We start from the raw sequence: 17,630 nt of genomic DNA, 5'->3' as shown, positions 1-17,630 counted from the left end.
CTTGCACTTTAACAACTGTTCTGAGTCGAAGGTGTGTCCGTTTATTGGGGGGAAGGCGAATGTTTTATCACCAGCTGGGGGATGAGATCAGTGTCTTCTGTTTTCCTCATCAGCCTCAGTTGACTAATGATCTTATTCCTCTAAGTATTTATTCTGCTGACATCTGTCCAGAAGAATTAAGGTCTAAAATGTCAGAGCTTCTAATTGCTTCTGCATAGGGAAATGTTTCTTTTGGTGTGTGGGAGGGGGTGGGGGGGTCAGCTTGGATTCACCGCATGGCGTTTGACTGAAGGTTCTGCCAGCGATGGTATATGAGAGTGATGGAGCCAAATCTGATGTTGCTTTGCCATAAGTAAATTTTACCAGATGCTGGAAAAATATTATGGAGATTCTGTTGTTCTTATGTTGCGGGGAGATAAAAATGTGTAACATCTGGATCAGTTAATGTTGAAGACGGAGTTAGATTTTTATCAGTTGACGGCTATACAGCCCCATGTGGACTTTCCCATCACATACCCCCCAAATCCACACATGGATATGTTAAAAACAATGATCTTATATTGTTAATGGAGACAAAAACAATATTTTGCAGAACAGAATCAGAAACACTTTCAAATACATTTTAATACAAAAACATTTTAAGAGATCATGGGTCACTCAAACTAAGGCACATTAAATGGTGTTTCACACATCTTAAACAAAGTCAGAGTGTATTTCTGCTCCATATTCATTTATCACAATTTCATTGGAATACAAAAAGCCTCTAAAGCAACATGCACATGCAACCTTCCACTTAATCCTTCACGATCTTTGGTACTTTCACATTTGTACTCCTTTTTTGCCTCATGTTACATATGAGACATTACTATGGAGTTGTGCCATAAAAAATAATACATTTGTAAAAGAATAAGGAAATACATGTGGAAATATAAAGATGAATAAATAAATGTGGAAATATAAAGATAAATAAAAGTAAAATTATAAGCATTTTCATTTATTTCTGTATATATTTATATATATTTTTAAAAAACATAATTTTTTTGCATATAAATTACTCTTTTTCTGTGTATTTTTATATAATGTAATTTATTTATTTTTTATCCCTATTCTTTTCCCTATTGCTTTTGCTATTCCTTGAAGGGCCAAGCTATCAATCAACTGGCTTTGGGCGAGCCTTCCTGTCCAGGCTGAGTCGTCAATTCCAGTCAAATACTCTATTTTACATTTTTTTTTTTTTTTTTTAAAAAGAGTAATTTATATGCAATAAATAAATAAATATATATATATTTTTTAAAAAGTATAAATAAATATATACAGAAATAAATGAACAAATAAATATGAAAATGCTTCTAATAATTTATTTTATTATTTGTCTTAATATTTTCACATTTATATATTCTTTTATTTATTTCTCTTTAGATTTACACATTTTTTTTTTTTTTTTTTAACAGATTTAAATTTTTTCATGGCACTCCTCTGACTCCATACCTTATGACCTCTAACCCATAAAAAAAGCACTTCGGTGAGTCTTTCTTGGCACTGGGTGCCAAAATATAATTGTGCTGTAACTTATTAAAATTCTCAGGAAACAAAATGTTTCTATCATATTGCATTGGTTTAAAAGTTGTAATGACAAACTTCCTAAAAGGTGTCTTCAGATATACAGGCACATACTTATAAAGAATAAATGTTAGTTGGCTAATATATTCCTTCACAAAGTGTAATAATCAACAAAACAGTAATGGCTTAAAAATATATTCAAACATTATGTACCCTCCAGTACTGATAATACAGACAATAATAATGCAGATACACACTAATGCTGTATATCCTTCTTAGTAAAGACTTGTTGCATATTTTATACAGAAAACATCATTGCATTTAAGTTATTTTCTGGAATATACAAACATGTAAAAGAGAATCTTCATCTGGAAACTTCTCTTTTGTTCCAACATGTTGTGGACGCGAGTGAAGACAGACACAGAGCTAAAGTTTCTTAATTCACAGTCGGTAAGATTCATAGTTAAGACTTTCAAAATGAATATTCACATAATGAATAACTGAGTAAGTTACAAGAACCCAGCAGATGCAAAGAACTCGTCTCCGCTGAGGGATACTTTAGAAAAATGATCCTCTTATACTGAGAGTCACAGTGCCAAAGAGAATAAACTGTTAGATGCATTACAGTACAATAAAGTTAATTATCGTGTATTTTAGTAATTCAAATATAACTCCCTTTTTTTCAAAGCTTTGGAAGAATACGTAAGGCAACGAGTAGAGTGTGTTATTGCACACGGCGGCAGTAGTAGCCGAGGACTTTGCATTTCTCACACAGATGTTGTGGATGCTCCTTGCTCTGGTCCGATACGTCTAACCCGTCAGGTTTCTCCAGAGGTCGCTGGAACAAAGAAACAGAGAATTACTCATCATAGAAAGAGCTGTTAGTATAACCCTTACATTCCCAGAAACAACAGTGAGGACATAACCTTGGCTTCCTAAGGGTTGTTTCTGGGTATTTATGGGTTATAATGACTTGTGGTGGAGTTTACGTTCTATAATTACACATAAATTATATATGGTATTTCATGTAAAGGGGACATAGCATGAAAAACTCACTTTTTTTAGTGCTTGTGCACATACATTTGGGTATCTGGAGTGCCTACTAACCCACAAACTGTCAAATAAGACAACCCTGTCAGCTTTCTCGCCAGCCAATAGGAGCTGACTGGGCATTTTCAGGAGGGGGTCTTAAAGAGAAAGGCGCTAAAACGGAGCGTTTCAGACAGAGGGTGAATACAGGTATATTCAGACAGACAGTATGAGGAAAAATAATGTGTTTTTTTAACATTAAAATATGTAAACATATTCAAGTAGAAACCCAAAATACAAGTATGACCCTGAAAATGAGCATGATATGTCTCCTTTAAATATTTTTTTTGTGGACTCTATATTCAAAATGTGTCTATTTCTGGCACAAAAAAATAAGTACATATAATCTAATTTCAATAAAATAAAGTGATTTTGTGTTTTTCAAACTGAATTATATTATTGGCATATATCTTTATGGCAACTCAAAAGAAAGTAGGGGGAATTTAGACTCATGTCCTCAATACTTGGCTACAGCTATAGTCTCAGATTGTGCAACAAACTAGAAAACACAGAGAGCATCAAAGCTGCACAATCCTCAGAATTCTAATTCTAACTAACTTTGAATTATCATTTGGTTAATAATTAAATTTTGATTAGATTGTATAGTATTGTTTTGCCATTTATAATCTGCATCAGGGACAATCATGGTGGTTGGTTGACAGGAGAAAAATCACCTTTGGATGATATGCCATGACATTTTGCAGCACTACTCAGAGCTGATATTTGCATGTGTCATCTCAGTTTGTTCAATAGTTATGGAGTTTATATCAAATAAGCCACGCTTACAATAATTTGGCAACAATTATAGGAAAATGGTATGGAATATCTAAACATAAATGTTGTAAATCTGGTGAATTTTTGCCTTCAAAAATCATGGTTTCTAAAGTTGTTTCTAAAGTGACACATGGTGGCACTATTTACACCAAAAACGAACCACTTGTTCTTTTGGCCCATGGATTAACTTTCCAGCAAACTTCCCTGAAATCAGGTCACACATGTGTTAAAGATATCCTGCTATCTAAATAACAAACAGACAAACGGGACAGAGAGAGTTAACCTTGGCAGAAGTAGAAGTTTTAGGTTGAACGTTTCAGTCTAGTATTATCATACAAAAGTGATAAAATCAAACGTTATAACTATAACTATATATAAATGCATGTTCGGGTATTTTTGCAGTTGAAAATGTTTAACCTGCAACAGTATTGCTGTTCTTCAGTTACATAGGATTTGATTTCCACACTTAAACTGGTTAGTTTGGGCCATGGAGAAAACATAAAGCAGCTCTTGGCCTCAAGGGTCAAACTACAAGGAAATATACTTTAACAACGTGCAGTTAGAAATTGGTTTTCTGCCATGTTGTGTGCAGCGAAGCAGTGTTTCCTCTGTGAGAATGCAACTGAAAATAGCGAGTAGGGTCCGTTCCAAACTTTGAGTACGTATGAACAAGCCGTCCTAGTTTGCTGATATCTTCTGATGTGCTGTTACCTGCTTATGAGGGTAAACGTTGATGTGGCACTTGATACATTCTTGTCCCATGTTGGCCCAGGAGTTCCCGCTCATCCACTTCCTCTTGCATTTAGGGCATTTATATTCACCGAAACACCTCTTCTTTCCCTGATACGGGGTCAGGCCTTCACCTTTGGGTCGAGCCTGAACAGAAACACACAATAATTCCTACATTACTGACCTTGTCTGCAGCCCACTTGAAGCTTACTGCAGCTTAAAAATGAGACGTTTCTCAACGCATAAATGTCGACAGCTTTGCAAACATTTTGGCTTTTGCCTCTCACCACCTTCGACTGGAGGAGGCCTATTTGGTTTCTTTGGACGGCAGCCAACTCAAAGCTCTGCGTGATTAGAACGGGAAGTGATAGCAGCCCTGTTGGTGGTCAAGAGAGTCGACTTTATGGAGTGGTTTTGTCTCAGGAATGAGATGATTATTTATGGTTTCTGTCAATGCAAGTTAAAGAGCTCACTTGCTTTGATGCTTAATTAATGCGGTCCTGGAAGAGTGAGCCTTATACATTTCAAAGGGACCTTTCTTATCTTATCTGAACTATAGAAAGTGTAGGAATCTAGAAGACCCCTTGTGTGCTTTAGAAGAAAAACAGAAGATTTTGAAGTTGGAATATATTGTAATGTTTAAGTTATTTGTTGGACAGAAGAGAAGGAGTCTCAGCTTTCCCATTAGAAATGAACTGCCTCCCTCCAGCTGTGTTCCCGAGGGACCATAAAGGAGGCCCCGGCCTGTGGGGGGACCAATGGGAGAGGCCTCCCCGCTATAGGACAAATACCTCAAGCTCTCAGTCATCCCTCCCAGCTGGCTCCGACCCACCAATCACGACACAAAGATCTTAGCGGAGAGGAAATAAAACCCAGATGAACTCTGCACTTGTATAACATGACAAAATCCTAAACCCATCACAACGAAATCATATCGACAAGACTGGTTTAAATTAAAAAGCACCTCTGCAGCAAAGTAGGGCAAGACCAAATTAAGACTGAATCCGCACCACCAGAGGAGCTAAACGTCAAATGGTGTTTTGATTTCACAGCAGGAACATATGTCAGGTTCAAAAACGTTTTACGGATCATTTTATTCATTTCCAAGACGACGTGTGTTTAACAAAATATGTTTAAGGTTCCAGCAGTCAAGTCCCTGACTGTGAAGCAATTTTGAGGCCTGTGTTTGCATCATTTAGCCACCATGAGGCACTGTGGGAGGTCACTTTTGATGGCAGCCCCGTTTCCCAAGCGCCTATACAGGGAGAGCAGACGGAGCATCATCTTCCTGAGGGAGGAAACAGCTTTCATTCTGCAGAACAAGCAAAACAAACTCTACCTAAAGTCTGGAGCCCACAGGGCAGCAAAGGGCATGGCACAGTCCCGAGTTTCCACCGGTCCCATCAAAGATGTGGCACTGACAACCGACAAATGAAACTCACACTCGTGACCCGACGGTGACTGGATGCTCTTATGGAAAGCAGGAAAGTTTGAGTGAATGCAGAAAAATGCACAAATCTATCATCGAGCCTTCTGCACTCGTGACACAACCAGTTCATTTAACACACCTAAGAATAGTTTTCATTGTCTGCATTGAAGATGCATTTGGGTTTAAATGAATATCATTTGAACTAAGACACTGTGTAATGTTTACCATGTTCATCATCATAGTTTAGCGTGTCAACATGCTAACATTTGCTAATTAGCACTAAAGACAAAGAGCAGCTGAGGTTGCCGGTAATGTTATTAGTTTTGCAAGTATTTGATCTAGACGTGTCTCGATTTACCGGTATTTACAATAATATTTGTGATATTTAAGGATGAAATATTGATGTTAATAATACATATATGATAATAATGTTAAAACAATCAAACGCCTCTTAAATCATTTCATATATACAGTCATGGTTACAGACTCTCCACCTCCCTACAATCATATTTTGAGTGTAATTCATTTGCCAAAAAATAGACAAAGCGCACAATTTAAAATTTTCTATAGATATCGCGACAATATCGTTATTGTGAATTCTTTTGGCCACAATAATCGTGTGGTGAAAATCTGATATTGTGACAGACCTAAAATCGAGCCATTTTGGCTTCATGCACCGCTGAGCAACTTTCATAGGAATGAATGGGAGCCCTCCACCAACGCTGTAACCATGTCTCTTTATAAATCCATGGTGGGAACCTCTTGGTACCGCCACCATAAGGAAGAAAAGTCATCAGAATGTATTCTTTGAGGACCACGAATGTCATCCCCGAAGCCACGCTGCTAGCATGGCTAAAAACATGAAGGCATGATGTTTTAAATTTGGTAAATAGATTGTTTTTTAACTACCATTTTCCATTTTTGGCCCCCCTTCTGTTTTCACACAGTAAGAAGAATCAACCGCCCATTTTCTCCCTAAACAGATTTTTCATATTTGATGGAAGAACCTTTTCAGCCTGAAACCGTGTGTGAGAAAGTGTTTTGTTCTAAGATAAATAGATGTTGAATTCATTTATTATGTGCATTACTACTCATCCCAATCCAAAAGCCATAACTCCAGTTGTGTAACTTAAATCAGCCCCAGAGTGCGCAGAGCGATGTAAAGCCAGATTTTAAAGGCTGCAGCAGATAAGCTTGGCCCAGATCCTTGCAGCCTGGTGAGAGAGGCCCAGGAGGTTGGCTGCCTCCCTCTGCCATCATCTGGAAACCATCAGGATAAACAATGGACTACTCCAAATCCCCCCTCCTCCTCCTCCTCATTCACTCTCTCCCCCACTTCCACAGCCCCATGAGACACTCATCCTGGAGAACACAGCAACACCAAGCCTATTGGATACCATGTGGTCAATTACTCCACACTAACAAACCCGCAGTGCTCTCTCTCCCTCGCTGGGTTTAATTTGTATCAGTCCCCCACATCACCGGGGAGAAGACCAGCTGTTACCAAAGCAAAACAACACATTACTGCCCGGACTGAAACCCACAGCAATAGGTCTCCTATGTTTTAAAGACTCCTGTGTCGACGCAAGTGATACTTTTCATTATCTTGTGAAATTAATTATCTCCGGGAGGGTTTAAAGCAACAAATGGATGACTTTCCTTTTTCACTTAAAGAGGATCAGAATAAATTTTTTCTATGGAAGACAATTATGACTGCATCCAAGAGGTGGAAAGATTTGTTGAGTTATTTGTAACAAAAACTGTTTTTATTTAGTTTTTCTTATCTGTTTATGGTTGCGTTAATTTAGTTTTCTTGTAAGCTGTTTTGGTGTCACTTTTTACGATGTGTTTGTATAAGGGGAATGTATATCTTTACACTTTTATGACGCCATTATATGTTCATGTAAAATCCAATAAACAAAGTGTGGGGGAAAAAAACAACAATAATACGTTAATTACTAGTTATTTATGAGGCAGAAATGCCAAATATTCTCTGGCTCCTGCTTTTACAAGATAAGGATTTACTGCTTTTCTCTGTTTTATACCATTGCAACATACATATCTGTTGGGTTTTGAAGTGATGGTCGGACAAAACAAGCTATTTGAAGACGTCATTTTGAATAATAGTTGTTGTCCTACATCCAAGTATGATTAAAATATGTTTACTTTGTTAAGCATCTGTTGATTTCAAAGTAGACTATGGTGTAGATACTTTTAAAGGTAAGAGACTCAGAAGTCTTTGTCATGATGTGACATATACTACTATGTTTGCCTGATGATATACTTCAAATATAATGCAGAAAATATTCAGAATACATTAGAAAATGTCCCTTGGATTATATGTCACAGTTGTCATAACTGAAAATACTCAGGAAATCCAACCCATGTATCTTTATCTGAAGTATTACTTTGACAGACATATTAGATAATGATGACAGTGAAGTCACAGTTCCTGTATATGAAGCTGTAATCCCTCCACGCAGCCTTTCTGCAAATCTTGCACATCTGAAATACTGAATGGATTAACCGTCCCCCTCTCCAAAACAAATATGATTAGATAGAAACAACTGGAGGCCAAACAGCAAATGATTGGTTTTCTATTTTCCTACATAGCTCTCCAGATTTTAAATCTTGCATCAATCCCATTATTGTTCAGAGCACGCAGAGCCTTTAAACTAGCAGAATGATTTCCACACACATATTCACAGACATTATTCCCCTCAGCATCTATATCACGCACACAGTGCTGCTTTCACAGAGGGAGGATTATCGACCAATACGCGTCCAGAGTCTGACTGAGCTCGATTCCTGGCTGTGGGCAAGTTGACGACATGCACAGCTGTAAACTGGCGTTATGTTTCACAAAGGGTGATTGACAGGGGCAGGTGGGCTGGCAGACAAACAAGAAATGCAACAGCACAATATTCCCAACTTCACGTCTAAACACAGCTGAGCGAAATTCATGAAGGCAAAATCGTATGAATGTGGGTCTCGTTAGGCTAACAAGCCAACAGTTTGATTTTATTATCATGAGCATACTACTCTGCAGTCACATCTTGAAGTTGTTGTACAGGAGGCCTGACAGCATTTCACAGCATCTGTTAAAGAGCAAATCGCTATCTACCTTCATACCACCCCATACTCAACCAAATATAGACTACTTGCTAGAAATAAGTGTGAAATGGAGTCTATTAAAGGGTGGGTCCATTATTTTGGTTTACGTTTTTATTTAATTCTGTAGCTTCCCAATGGTGTTCCTTATGTATTCAAACCCGAACATTAACATTTTTGTCAAAGTACGTATGTAAAAATATGTTTTTCTGCTGCTCCCGTTCACAGCCGCTTTGCCTCGTTGTATCGCTCTCTTCAAAGCCACCAGACTCCATTCACAAAAACAGTAATTTTACCTCGCACAACGCGGGAGTACACACACAACCCCACTTCTAAAAATCCGATCTAACCCTTTTAGTTATTTCCAAACAGTTAACATTGACTCAGCTAGTGCTAGCGTTCTGATTATTCATAACCTTACTGGTTCGCTATGATTAGCTTACTTTGGTAACCTATATTTCACTGCTATTTGCTAACGTCTGAGTGGCGTTTCCATTGGAAAAAAACAGAAAAGAACGCAGATGGACCCGCCCTTTAAGGATATAAATCCTTCAAAAAACGTTCTGTCTTTAATCCTCCCTAATAGTCCATGAGTAACTTCAACAGCAGGGCTCATCCGCATCTTTTTAGGCCCATAAACAGGATTTGATAACAACTCAAATCCCCAAATTTGGTATAGTGCTGCCAAATGATAACGTATAGCTAAAGATGTGAAGTATATTTAGAGCCACAGAGAGGGAAACTTAACATTTCACCCTCATTTCCCTTTCCTGCCCCTCTGTAACCCACGATGACACAATCCTCCGGCAACAAAAGTGATTTATCCTGAAAACACGCAGCCACATACAGACTGAGCTCTCTACAGCATTCTTTTCCTATATGTTCATTGGCCTTAGAGTAGATGACAGCCACTAGTTTATCAGCAGGAGTCTATCTGCCCCACATACCAGGGTTTCCTCTATCTCGCTCATCCTCCTCAGCAGATGATCCGGCCAAAAGCAACAGACAGCCTACTGAGGACAGATAAGACGTTTTATCAGCAGTGAAAACAAAAGGACCAAAGCAACAGGAATCAGACAGTGTTGCTTGAGATTCACCAGTTACTCATTCGGCGATGAACTATATTGCTCCACCACAAAACAACCCTAATGTCATTATCAGTATTTGAACCAAGATATCAGCAGAAAAACACGTCCTAAACTTTTACTATGGATTAAACATACAAGATATAGGGTGTTATGTCAGCTTTAGAGGTGCTGGTACTTTTGGACAGATCCAGGCTAGCTGTTTCGGTCTATTATAAGAGTGGTATCAATCTTCTCATCTAACTCTCGGCAAGAATGTGAATATCCATATTTCCCAAAATGTTGAACTTTTCCTTTAATAATGATACGCTAAATTTGAAGCTACTCCCAGCAGCCAGCTAGCTTAGCTTAGCACAAAGACTGGAAACAGGGGGAAACAACTAGCCTGACTCCGTACAAAGCTAATAAATTAACACTTTGTATTTTGTCTGTTTAATCCGTAGGCTACAAAAAATAGAGAGTGTAAAGACGCAAATATCTATTTTAACAGCTTGCTGGACTCCTTCCAAAGCTCAAAAATTAACACTTTGTATCGTATATGTTTAATTTGCGCAAAAAAAGACATGTAAAAATGACAAATTGCTAGTTATGGGGAAACTTTTCCTTTAATGATATGCTAAATAGGAAACTATTGCCAGCAGCCAGCTAGCTTAGTTTAGCACAAAGACTGGAAACAGCTATCTGGACTCATTCCAAAGCTCACAAATTAACACTTTGTCGGCCTATTTTGTCTGTTTAATTCGTGCAAAAAAGAAGTGTAAAAACGACAAATCGCTATTTTAGGGAAAATATTGAACTTTTCCTTTAATGATAAGCAACACATAGAGTTATTGTAAGGACATTGAATTATAGGATGAACTAAAAATATCTGTTCCAGCCTTCAAAGACCAAATATAAATCAAGAAATCCCTTCTATCAAAAGCCCCTCTTTCCAAAGTAATTATCAAAGCAGACGTTTTCCTTCCATTCAAACCTGATTAAACACTAACTGTAGAGACATACACCCACTTCCTGTGCTACCCACTGTTTCCAAAAACACATTGTGGATGCACACATCTCTGGGCAGCGGCTCGCTGGCCCTTTAAACGAGTGTCCGACCGACAGCCGCTCCTCTGCACGGACAGAGACAGAGAGAGACGGAGATGACTGCAGCCAAGCAGAGCTGAGCGAACAATACAGCCTGACTTCCTGACCTCTGGTTCCACAGCCCCTCTGGAGAAACAATGCTCTCCTTATTTAGCTCAGGCTCTTCCCACCATACACCCCATGTACTGTCAGCACACTGTCACTAGTGTACTCTCTTTACAGTAACCGGGCTCAGCTACTTAATTGGCAAGGGGTCATTAAAATGTTGTGACCCCGGGTTAAGGGGTGAAAGGTGTTAAACCTGCAACACATTTGGTCGAAAATGGAAACAATTTTGCGATCAAAACTGTACAGAGAGATGATTTTCACATGACGACACTATGGCAAGTTGGAAATGACGAGTTTTTTCTGCAACCCGACACATAGTAAGACATCAAAAGTGCTAAAAATGCCTCAGATTCCAGCCAACAAGAACAAAAAGCAGTTTTGTTCATTAGTTACAGCTTCGGGAAGAACTGAAGAGGCCTTTTGTCATGACAACGGCTCCGTAATCACCGCTACGGGTCTGAAATATTAGCAACACATGATAAAATCTGACATCATCTTTCTGAAGCAGAGCGCGAGTGGCAGAGAGCCAGCCAGCAGAAATGGTTTCCAGATTTTGCACATTTTAAGGGGCGTGGCTGCGAAGAAGAATCGTAAATATCTCAGGGTAATCCTTAGACGTCTTAACCCTCTGGTGAAGCACGTAACCCAACTCTCCGCTCACGCTGTCAACAGGATGTTTGCCACTTACATGCCGAGCACAACGTGGATAGCATATCTAATGCCTTTCAGTGAGGCTGCAGCTCAAACGCATGGGCTCCACCTTAACTGGCACATTATTTTTCATCACCTAAGGCCTCCACTGAGGTACCATGTGTTCCTTTATCAAAGCAGCAGACTTTTAGAGTTGACATGGGCCCCATTCCACCCAGAGAGAGGCTGTTAAAGGCCCTGCACACCCACTTCCTGTGTGCTTCTTCTCTCATCTTACTGAGCCGTGACATTCTTTGATTCCTGTCCGCCGCAGCTCCAGCGCAAACCAGTCAGCTATGGAAGCCTGCAACAAACGGCTAATAAGATGTTTTATGCCACTCCATAAAAAACAGCTTTTGAACAAGTGATTTTGCAACGCTTTGATTTATGCCTCTCTGTTCTCCATTTGAAAGAAACATGCTGTGCTAAAAGGATGAACAGTTTCCCTTCTGGTCAGGTTATACATAAACACTGATATATACTCAGAGCTAAGTGTCAGTGTGTTGGTTGTACGGCTTCTTTCCAACATTTTTTTAGACATGAACCTGACGAACCAACAGTAGCACACGCTTTCTGCCGCTGCGTTAGCCCAGGTGTGCACAGATGTGAAAATGAGCTATAAGCTCACTGCAAATTATTTTCCCTACATTCCTCACATTCCCCCACTATCTGTTTTCACTGCTGAAATGCACCAACCTCCTCTGTGTTGGCAGTGATGGAGGTGACAAGCTCTCAGAGACGAGGCTAAGGGAGAAAGTGATCAAAATGTGGCCAGGACCATGGACGGTTTATGAGACGATGGGCCCCTGGGCACAGACCGGCAAAAGGCCACAGCATCTTTCCTACATAGGAGCAAGACACAGACTTCAGACAGACAGTCTTTGTGGTCATTTTGTGTCTCTTTGTGGTTGTTTTGTATCTCTTTGTGATTGTTTTGTGAGTATTTGTGGCTGTTTTGTGTCTCTTTGTGGTTGTTTTTTGTTTCTCTGTGGCTACTTTGTCTCTGTGTGGTCTTTTTGTGTCTCTGTAGTTGTTTTGTGTCACTTTGTGGTTGTTTTGTATCTCTTTGTGATTGTTTTGTGAGTATTTGTGGCTGTTTTGTGTCTCTTTGTGGTTGTTTTTTGTTTCTCTGTGGCTACTTTGTCTCTGTGTGGTCTTTTTGTGTCTCTGTAGTTGTTTTGTGTCACTTTGTGGTTGTTTTGTGTCTTTTTGTGGTTGCTGTGTGAGTCTTTGTGGCTGTTTTGTGTCTCTTTGTGGCTGTTTTGTGTCTCTTTGTGGTTGTTTTTTGTCTCTCTGTGGCCACTTTGTCTCTGTGTGGTCTTTTTGTCTCTGTAGTTGTTTTGTGTCACTTTGTGGTTGTTTTGTGTCTCTTTGTGGTTGTTTTGTGTCTCTTTGTAGTTGTTTAGTGAGTCTTTGTGGTTAAATTGTGGTCGTTTTGTGTGTCTTTGTGGTTGTTTTGCCCCTATTTGTAGTTATTAAGTGTCTCCTTTGTAGTCTTTTTATGTTTCTTTGTGGTCATTTTGCTTCTCTTCCTGGTTGGTACCAAGGCCGATTGAAAGAGGCTGGGTCATGCGTCATCAATGCGTCATATCTTTGGGGTGTATCACATGCGCAGTAAAATCTGGTCAAATTGAGCCAATCGCAACGCCCGTGTCCCAGCCTCCTTCAATAGGCCTCGGTTGGTACGTGTCTCTTCGAGTGACATTTTGCAGGTGAAGGGGGGCCCCTGACACTTTGGGCCCCTGGGCCTGTGTGTAATCCATCCATGGCCAGAACAGATGTGAGCTGATAGACAGACTTTTTGCTCCTTGTTCTTCCTTGTTAAAGGAATCTTTTGGGAAATTGACTTATTCAATTGCTCGCAGAGAGTTAGATGAGACGATTGACACCACTCACGTCTCTACAGTCAATAGCTTTGTAGCTTAACTTAGCATAAAGACTTGAAATAGGGGGAAACAGCTAACATAGCTCTGTTCAAAGGTAACACAATCCGCCGTACTGGGTTTTGTGGGGGTTGGGGGGTCTTTGAACAGAGCCAGACTAGCTGTTTCCAGTCTTTATGCTTAACTAATCTTCAATCTCAATCTTCTCATTTAACTCTCGGCAAGAAAGCAAAAAGAGTGTATTCCTCAAAATCATACCTGTGTTTTAAATGGAATATTTTGAATGTTATAGATAATTAATTGATCTCTTGCACTAACAATGTCTTGGGTTTTAGATGTTACCCCCTTATTGTAACGTTTGACTCTCTTTTCTGACATATTCATTAGGACAGTATGTCTTAAGACCTCTTGCACAAAATGACAAAAACTTGGAACTTATAGAAAAGAGTTAAATTGCTAGAAGATCACTCAGCATTATTATCTATGGATGTTGCTTTCACGCTAACCAATCCTCTGTTTGCCTCACAAAAGGAAGCAATTATACTTCACAAGACTTCTTCATATAATTGACCTGTCAAAGTTTACCAGCTTTTTTGAATTTCTACTTTTTGTCCATACCTCACTTGTTGGACACATCCTGTCCATCAGTCATGTGATTATTCCCATTTTATTATTTCCACCTAACAAATGTCAGGCATTTCCCTCTGAACATGATCAATGGGGAACCACAGCTGCGCATAAAGCAGTGGTAATATTTCTCTCGTGTTTGGAGTAGAGGTCGTGCCTAGTTCCACAGAGAAACCTATCATCTTTCATTAAGGGCCTGCTCCCCAGATCCAATCTGGCATCTGCTGCTCATTACCAACCTGTGATGGTACATCTAACGCAAATATGTGCTGAGGAATCTATTTCACACTGGGAAAAAAGAGTACAAACATCATATTCTCACTTGGAATTTATAGTTTTAACACCATTATTATTTAATGGGGTGAAAGTAGTCCTACAACTAGGAGGAGGTTTGTGGATTTGAAGCGAGAATCACACCTCTGCACCTGACTGAGCATCACTGGCTGGCTCACCTGAGGGCAATCTTTGATGTAGTGGCCTTTGTTGAAGCAAAGGTGGCACAGGTAGTTGGGCGGCGGCCTTTTGCTGGGTTTGCGTGCCTCTGGGGACAGGGAGAGGTCTGAGAAATGGTCCGCCAGAGAGCTCAGTCCGTCCACGATATTGTTGAGGGACCCGTAGGGCGAGGAGCTCTTGTAGAAATTGTTGTTCAAGGCCTGTCAGAGAAAAAAGAAGAGTATTGTTGTGAGGCAATGTCAGTCCATCACCCTGATTGATTCTCCTGTTTTGTGCCTCTGACAGTAGCCGACTTTATTTCCAATTCTGCAGATGTGCTGCCTTTTTACTGCATTTACACTGTGGGCCAATAGTGTCCATTTCCTCATCGGAACAAAATGCCTTTGTCGTGCGTTTTTCCCAACTTGTACTATTGGCAAGCAACAATCAGCATCATTGTGTCTCTGGAGGAGACGGGCGCTATGGCACCGCAGGGAGGGAGACATGAAGAGCAGTCTGCAGACACTGGTTGTTTACTCTGAAGGCATCACAGACACAGAATTGTGATCAGATGCACATGTACATTGCATTGGGGATGTTCAGCATGAGACATCAAACCGCTGCATGTTTGTGGCTTGTGTGCAGTTACTTGTTTCATAAAGTGATTTTTTATGCCAATATTTTAACCAAAAACTAATTTTTTAGTCAATTTTTCCTACTTTTCTTAAATGGGTCAGTTTTAAAATTGCCCCACTGAGTGAACACAGCACACTCCTCTGACCAGGCAGAGGCCGGCCAGGGTGAACTCTGAACATTTTTTTAAAAATCCTTGTGAGAGGTCTTTCTCAACCTGCCATTCCCCCTGCAGCTGCACACTGACACCAGAAACAGTCTAAACACACTCAGGCACTATACCAGGATACAAAACACATATTCATGTCCTACCCACTCACCAGAGTGCGACCCAATGCAGGCATGCAGGTGAGGTTTACAGTATGGGCAACAAAAATAACCTGTGTGCATAATATTCATCTTTGGAGAGAGTTTTTTTTTTTTACATGCATGTACACAATGCAGTCCTGGACAATTTCCCCTCTCATTTTGACTGTTTATTTTTACCCTGCAAGCCTCAAAACACCCAAAAAGGTGGCATTCGGTCAATGAAATATCATTTTTGATTGCTTAATTTCAATGTTATTGTCACACAGCAGCCAAAGCAAACACACACTGAAAAATACTGTGTAAATGGTCATGTTTTTTTTATGTTTTATGTCTGTGTTGTATATTGATTAAGTCTGTTTTTGTACACTCTATGGTTCAGAGTCTATGGTTTTCACACACTCAGGTAAAACAGTGGTCACCTGCAGTGCTGAAAGCAAACACTGGTGTCTATGGGCTCTTGCACACTAGCAGAAAACAGTGAAAGAAGTTATCATGACCAACAAACAGAGAACAAAACACTACATCCTGTCAGACCACATAATGAAGACGAGACACTGTAAACAATTGCTGTAAATTTCCAGCAGGATTTAAACAGTATTAACCTGTTATTGCTAAAAACAGTGCTTTATTGTTAATACAAAAGAAAATCTGTTAAAGTACGCTCATAGGCCGTTTTTTAACTGAACTATAATGCATTCTTATAAAACAGCACTTTACTGCTGATCAGCTGTCTAAAGTATCATCAGTAACAGTTTCATGCAGTATTTTTTGTATTCTGGGACCTGATCTGCTCATGTGAGGCTTCTACATTGTACATGATTGTAAAATCAGTGAATTAGCACTGTTCTTCACTCACATGTTGTTCTGGTTTGCATTCTGTGCTTGTAGCCAGCTATAGACAGACATTTTTGGGAAAAGTGTCAACAAGTCTATTATAGCCTTTTTCCTAACAAGTGCCTTTAATTGTATTTAGTGTGACTATTCCTAAGTCTATTCATCTAGGCAAAAAATAATGTTTATTAAAATGTATGTAAAAAATACAACCTAAATAGTGCATTAAAACAAAACAGGAAGATAATGTAAAAGAAAGTTGAAAAACAGCTATATAATGTATCTTTAAACAGTAAATTAACTGTAAAATACTGTGAAATTAATAAAAAAAAAAAAGTTCAAACTGTATTTTTCATTAACAGTACAAAGCTGTAAATTTCAGCGACAGTATAATTATGTTAATTTTACAGTAACATAAAGGCAACCCTGCTGCCAGTTCTTTACTGTTATTATTTTACTGGGAAATTCTTAACAGTGCACACAAACAAACATAAAAGTCAGTGAATGAGTGGAAGAAAGTTTCCGAACTATACCATGCAACATGTTAATCATCATTACTATGACATATACCTCACTCCTCAGATGGAAGAAGTTGTTGAGATAGTTGGCGCTCAGATCAGCTGCACTTCGCTTGGAGATGTTCAAGTCCTGAGGAGAAGTGTCCGACTCGGCTTTGAACGCATCAAAAGTGCTGCTCTGGGTGTCTTGCAGAGACATGTAGACCCAGTTGAGCAGCTGTGCAGGTTGGTACACTGCAGGAGCACCAGTCTCTATAGCAGACATCATATTGGCTTTTTTGTTTTGCACAGCTTCTATCAGTCATCCCCCTTTTTGCTCCTGCTGGATGGGTGTGATCCTTGTGTTCACCTGGGGAGTCCTGCAGGACCCCGGTAACCGGACAGGAGGACGCAGTGTGGAAGCATGAAGAGCACAAGCCTGAATGCCAGTTCCAGTGTGGAAGCAGTGAAGCAGCTGCAGGAGTCTCTCTCTGCTGCTGCGTCACAGCTTATAGGAGGTCCATGCAACATGAGTTTGCATCTTTCTGCTGCACTTTTATTCACATGTTTAGCTCCAGTGTACCAGCTGTAGAAGGACGCTCATTGTACAGTATGATCTCAAACTAGGGGAAGGGAAAAAGTGAAAATGATATATAGATTTATTTTTTTAATTAGTTATTCCCAGTGTTGGAATGTACATTTACTCAAGTACAATTATAATTATGAGTACAATTATGAGGTACTTGTACTTTACTTG

General features: G+C 39.5%; 1 protein-coding gene across 1 annotated transcript; it reads right to left on the bottom strand.

Annotated features, from left to right (window-relative positions):
• Positions 1-606: 606 nt before the first annotated feature.
• On the bottom strand, positions 607-17,361 carry LOC141758032 (zinc finger CCHC domain-containing protein 24-like). Its single transcript, XM_074619077.1, has 4 exons — positions 16,947-17,361; positions 14,624-14,824; positions 4,135-4,299; positions 607-2,398 (listed from the first exon to the last, which is right to left on the bottom strand). Exons 1-4 carry the CDS (start codon positions 17,160-17,162, stop codon positions 2,285-2,287), a joined length of 696 nt encoding a protein of 231 aa, XP_074475178.1. The 5' UTR covers positions 17,163-17,361; the 3' UTR covers positions 607-2,284.
• Between the last annotated feature and the right edge of the window lie 269 nt (positions 17,362-17,630).

This window comes from Sebastes fasciatus, chromosome 20 (genome assembly GCF_043250625.1).
Source record: "Sebastes fasciatus isolate fSebFas1 chromosome 20, fSebFas1.pri, whole genome shotgun sequence".
Taxonomy (NCBI): domain Eukaryota; kingdom Metazoa; phylum Chordata; class Actinopteri; order Perciformes; family Sebastidae; genus Sebastes; species Sebastes fasciatus.
This window is presented reverse-complemented; position numbering and strand designations above follow the sequence as displayed.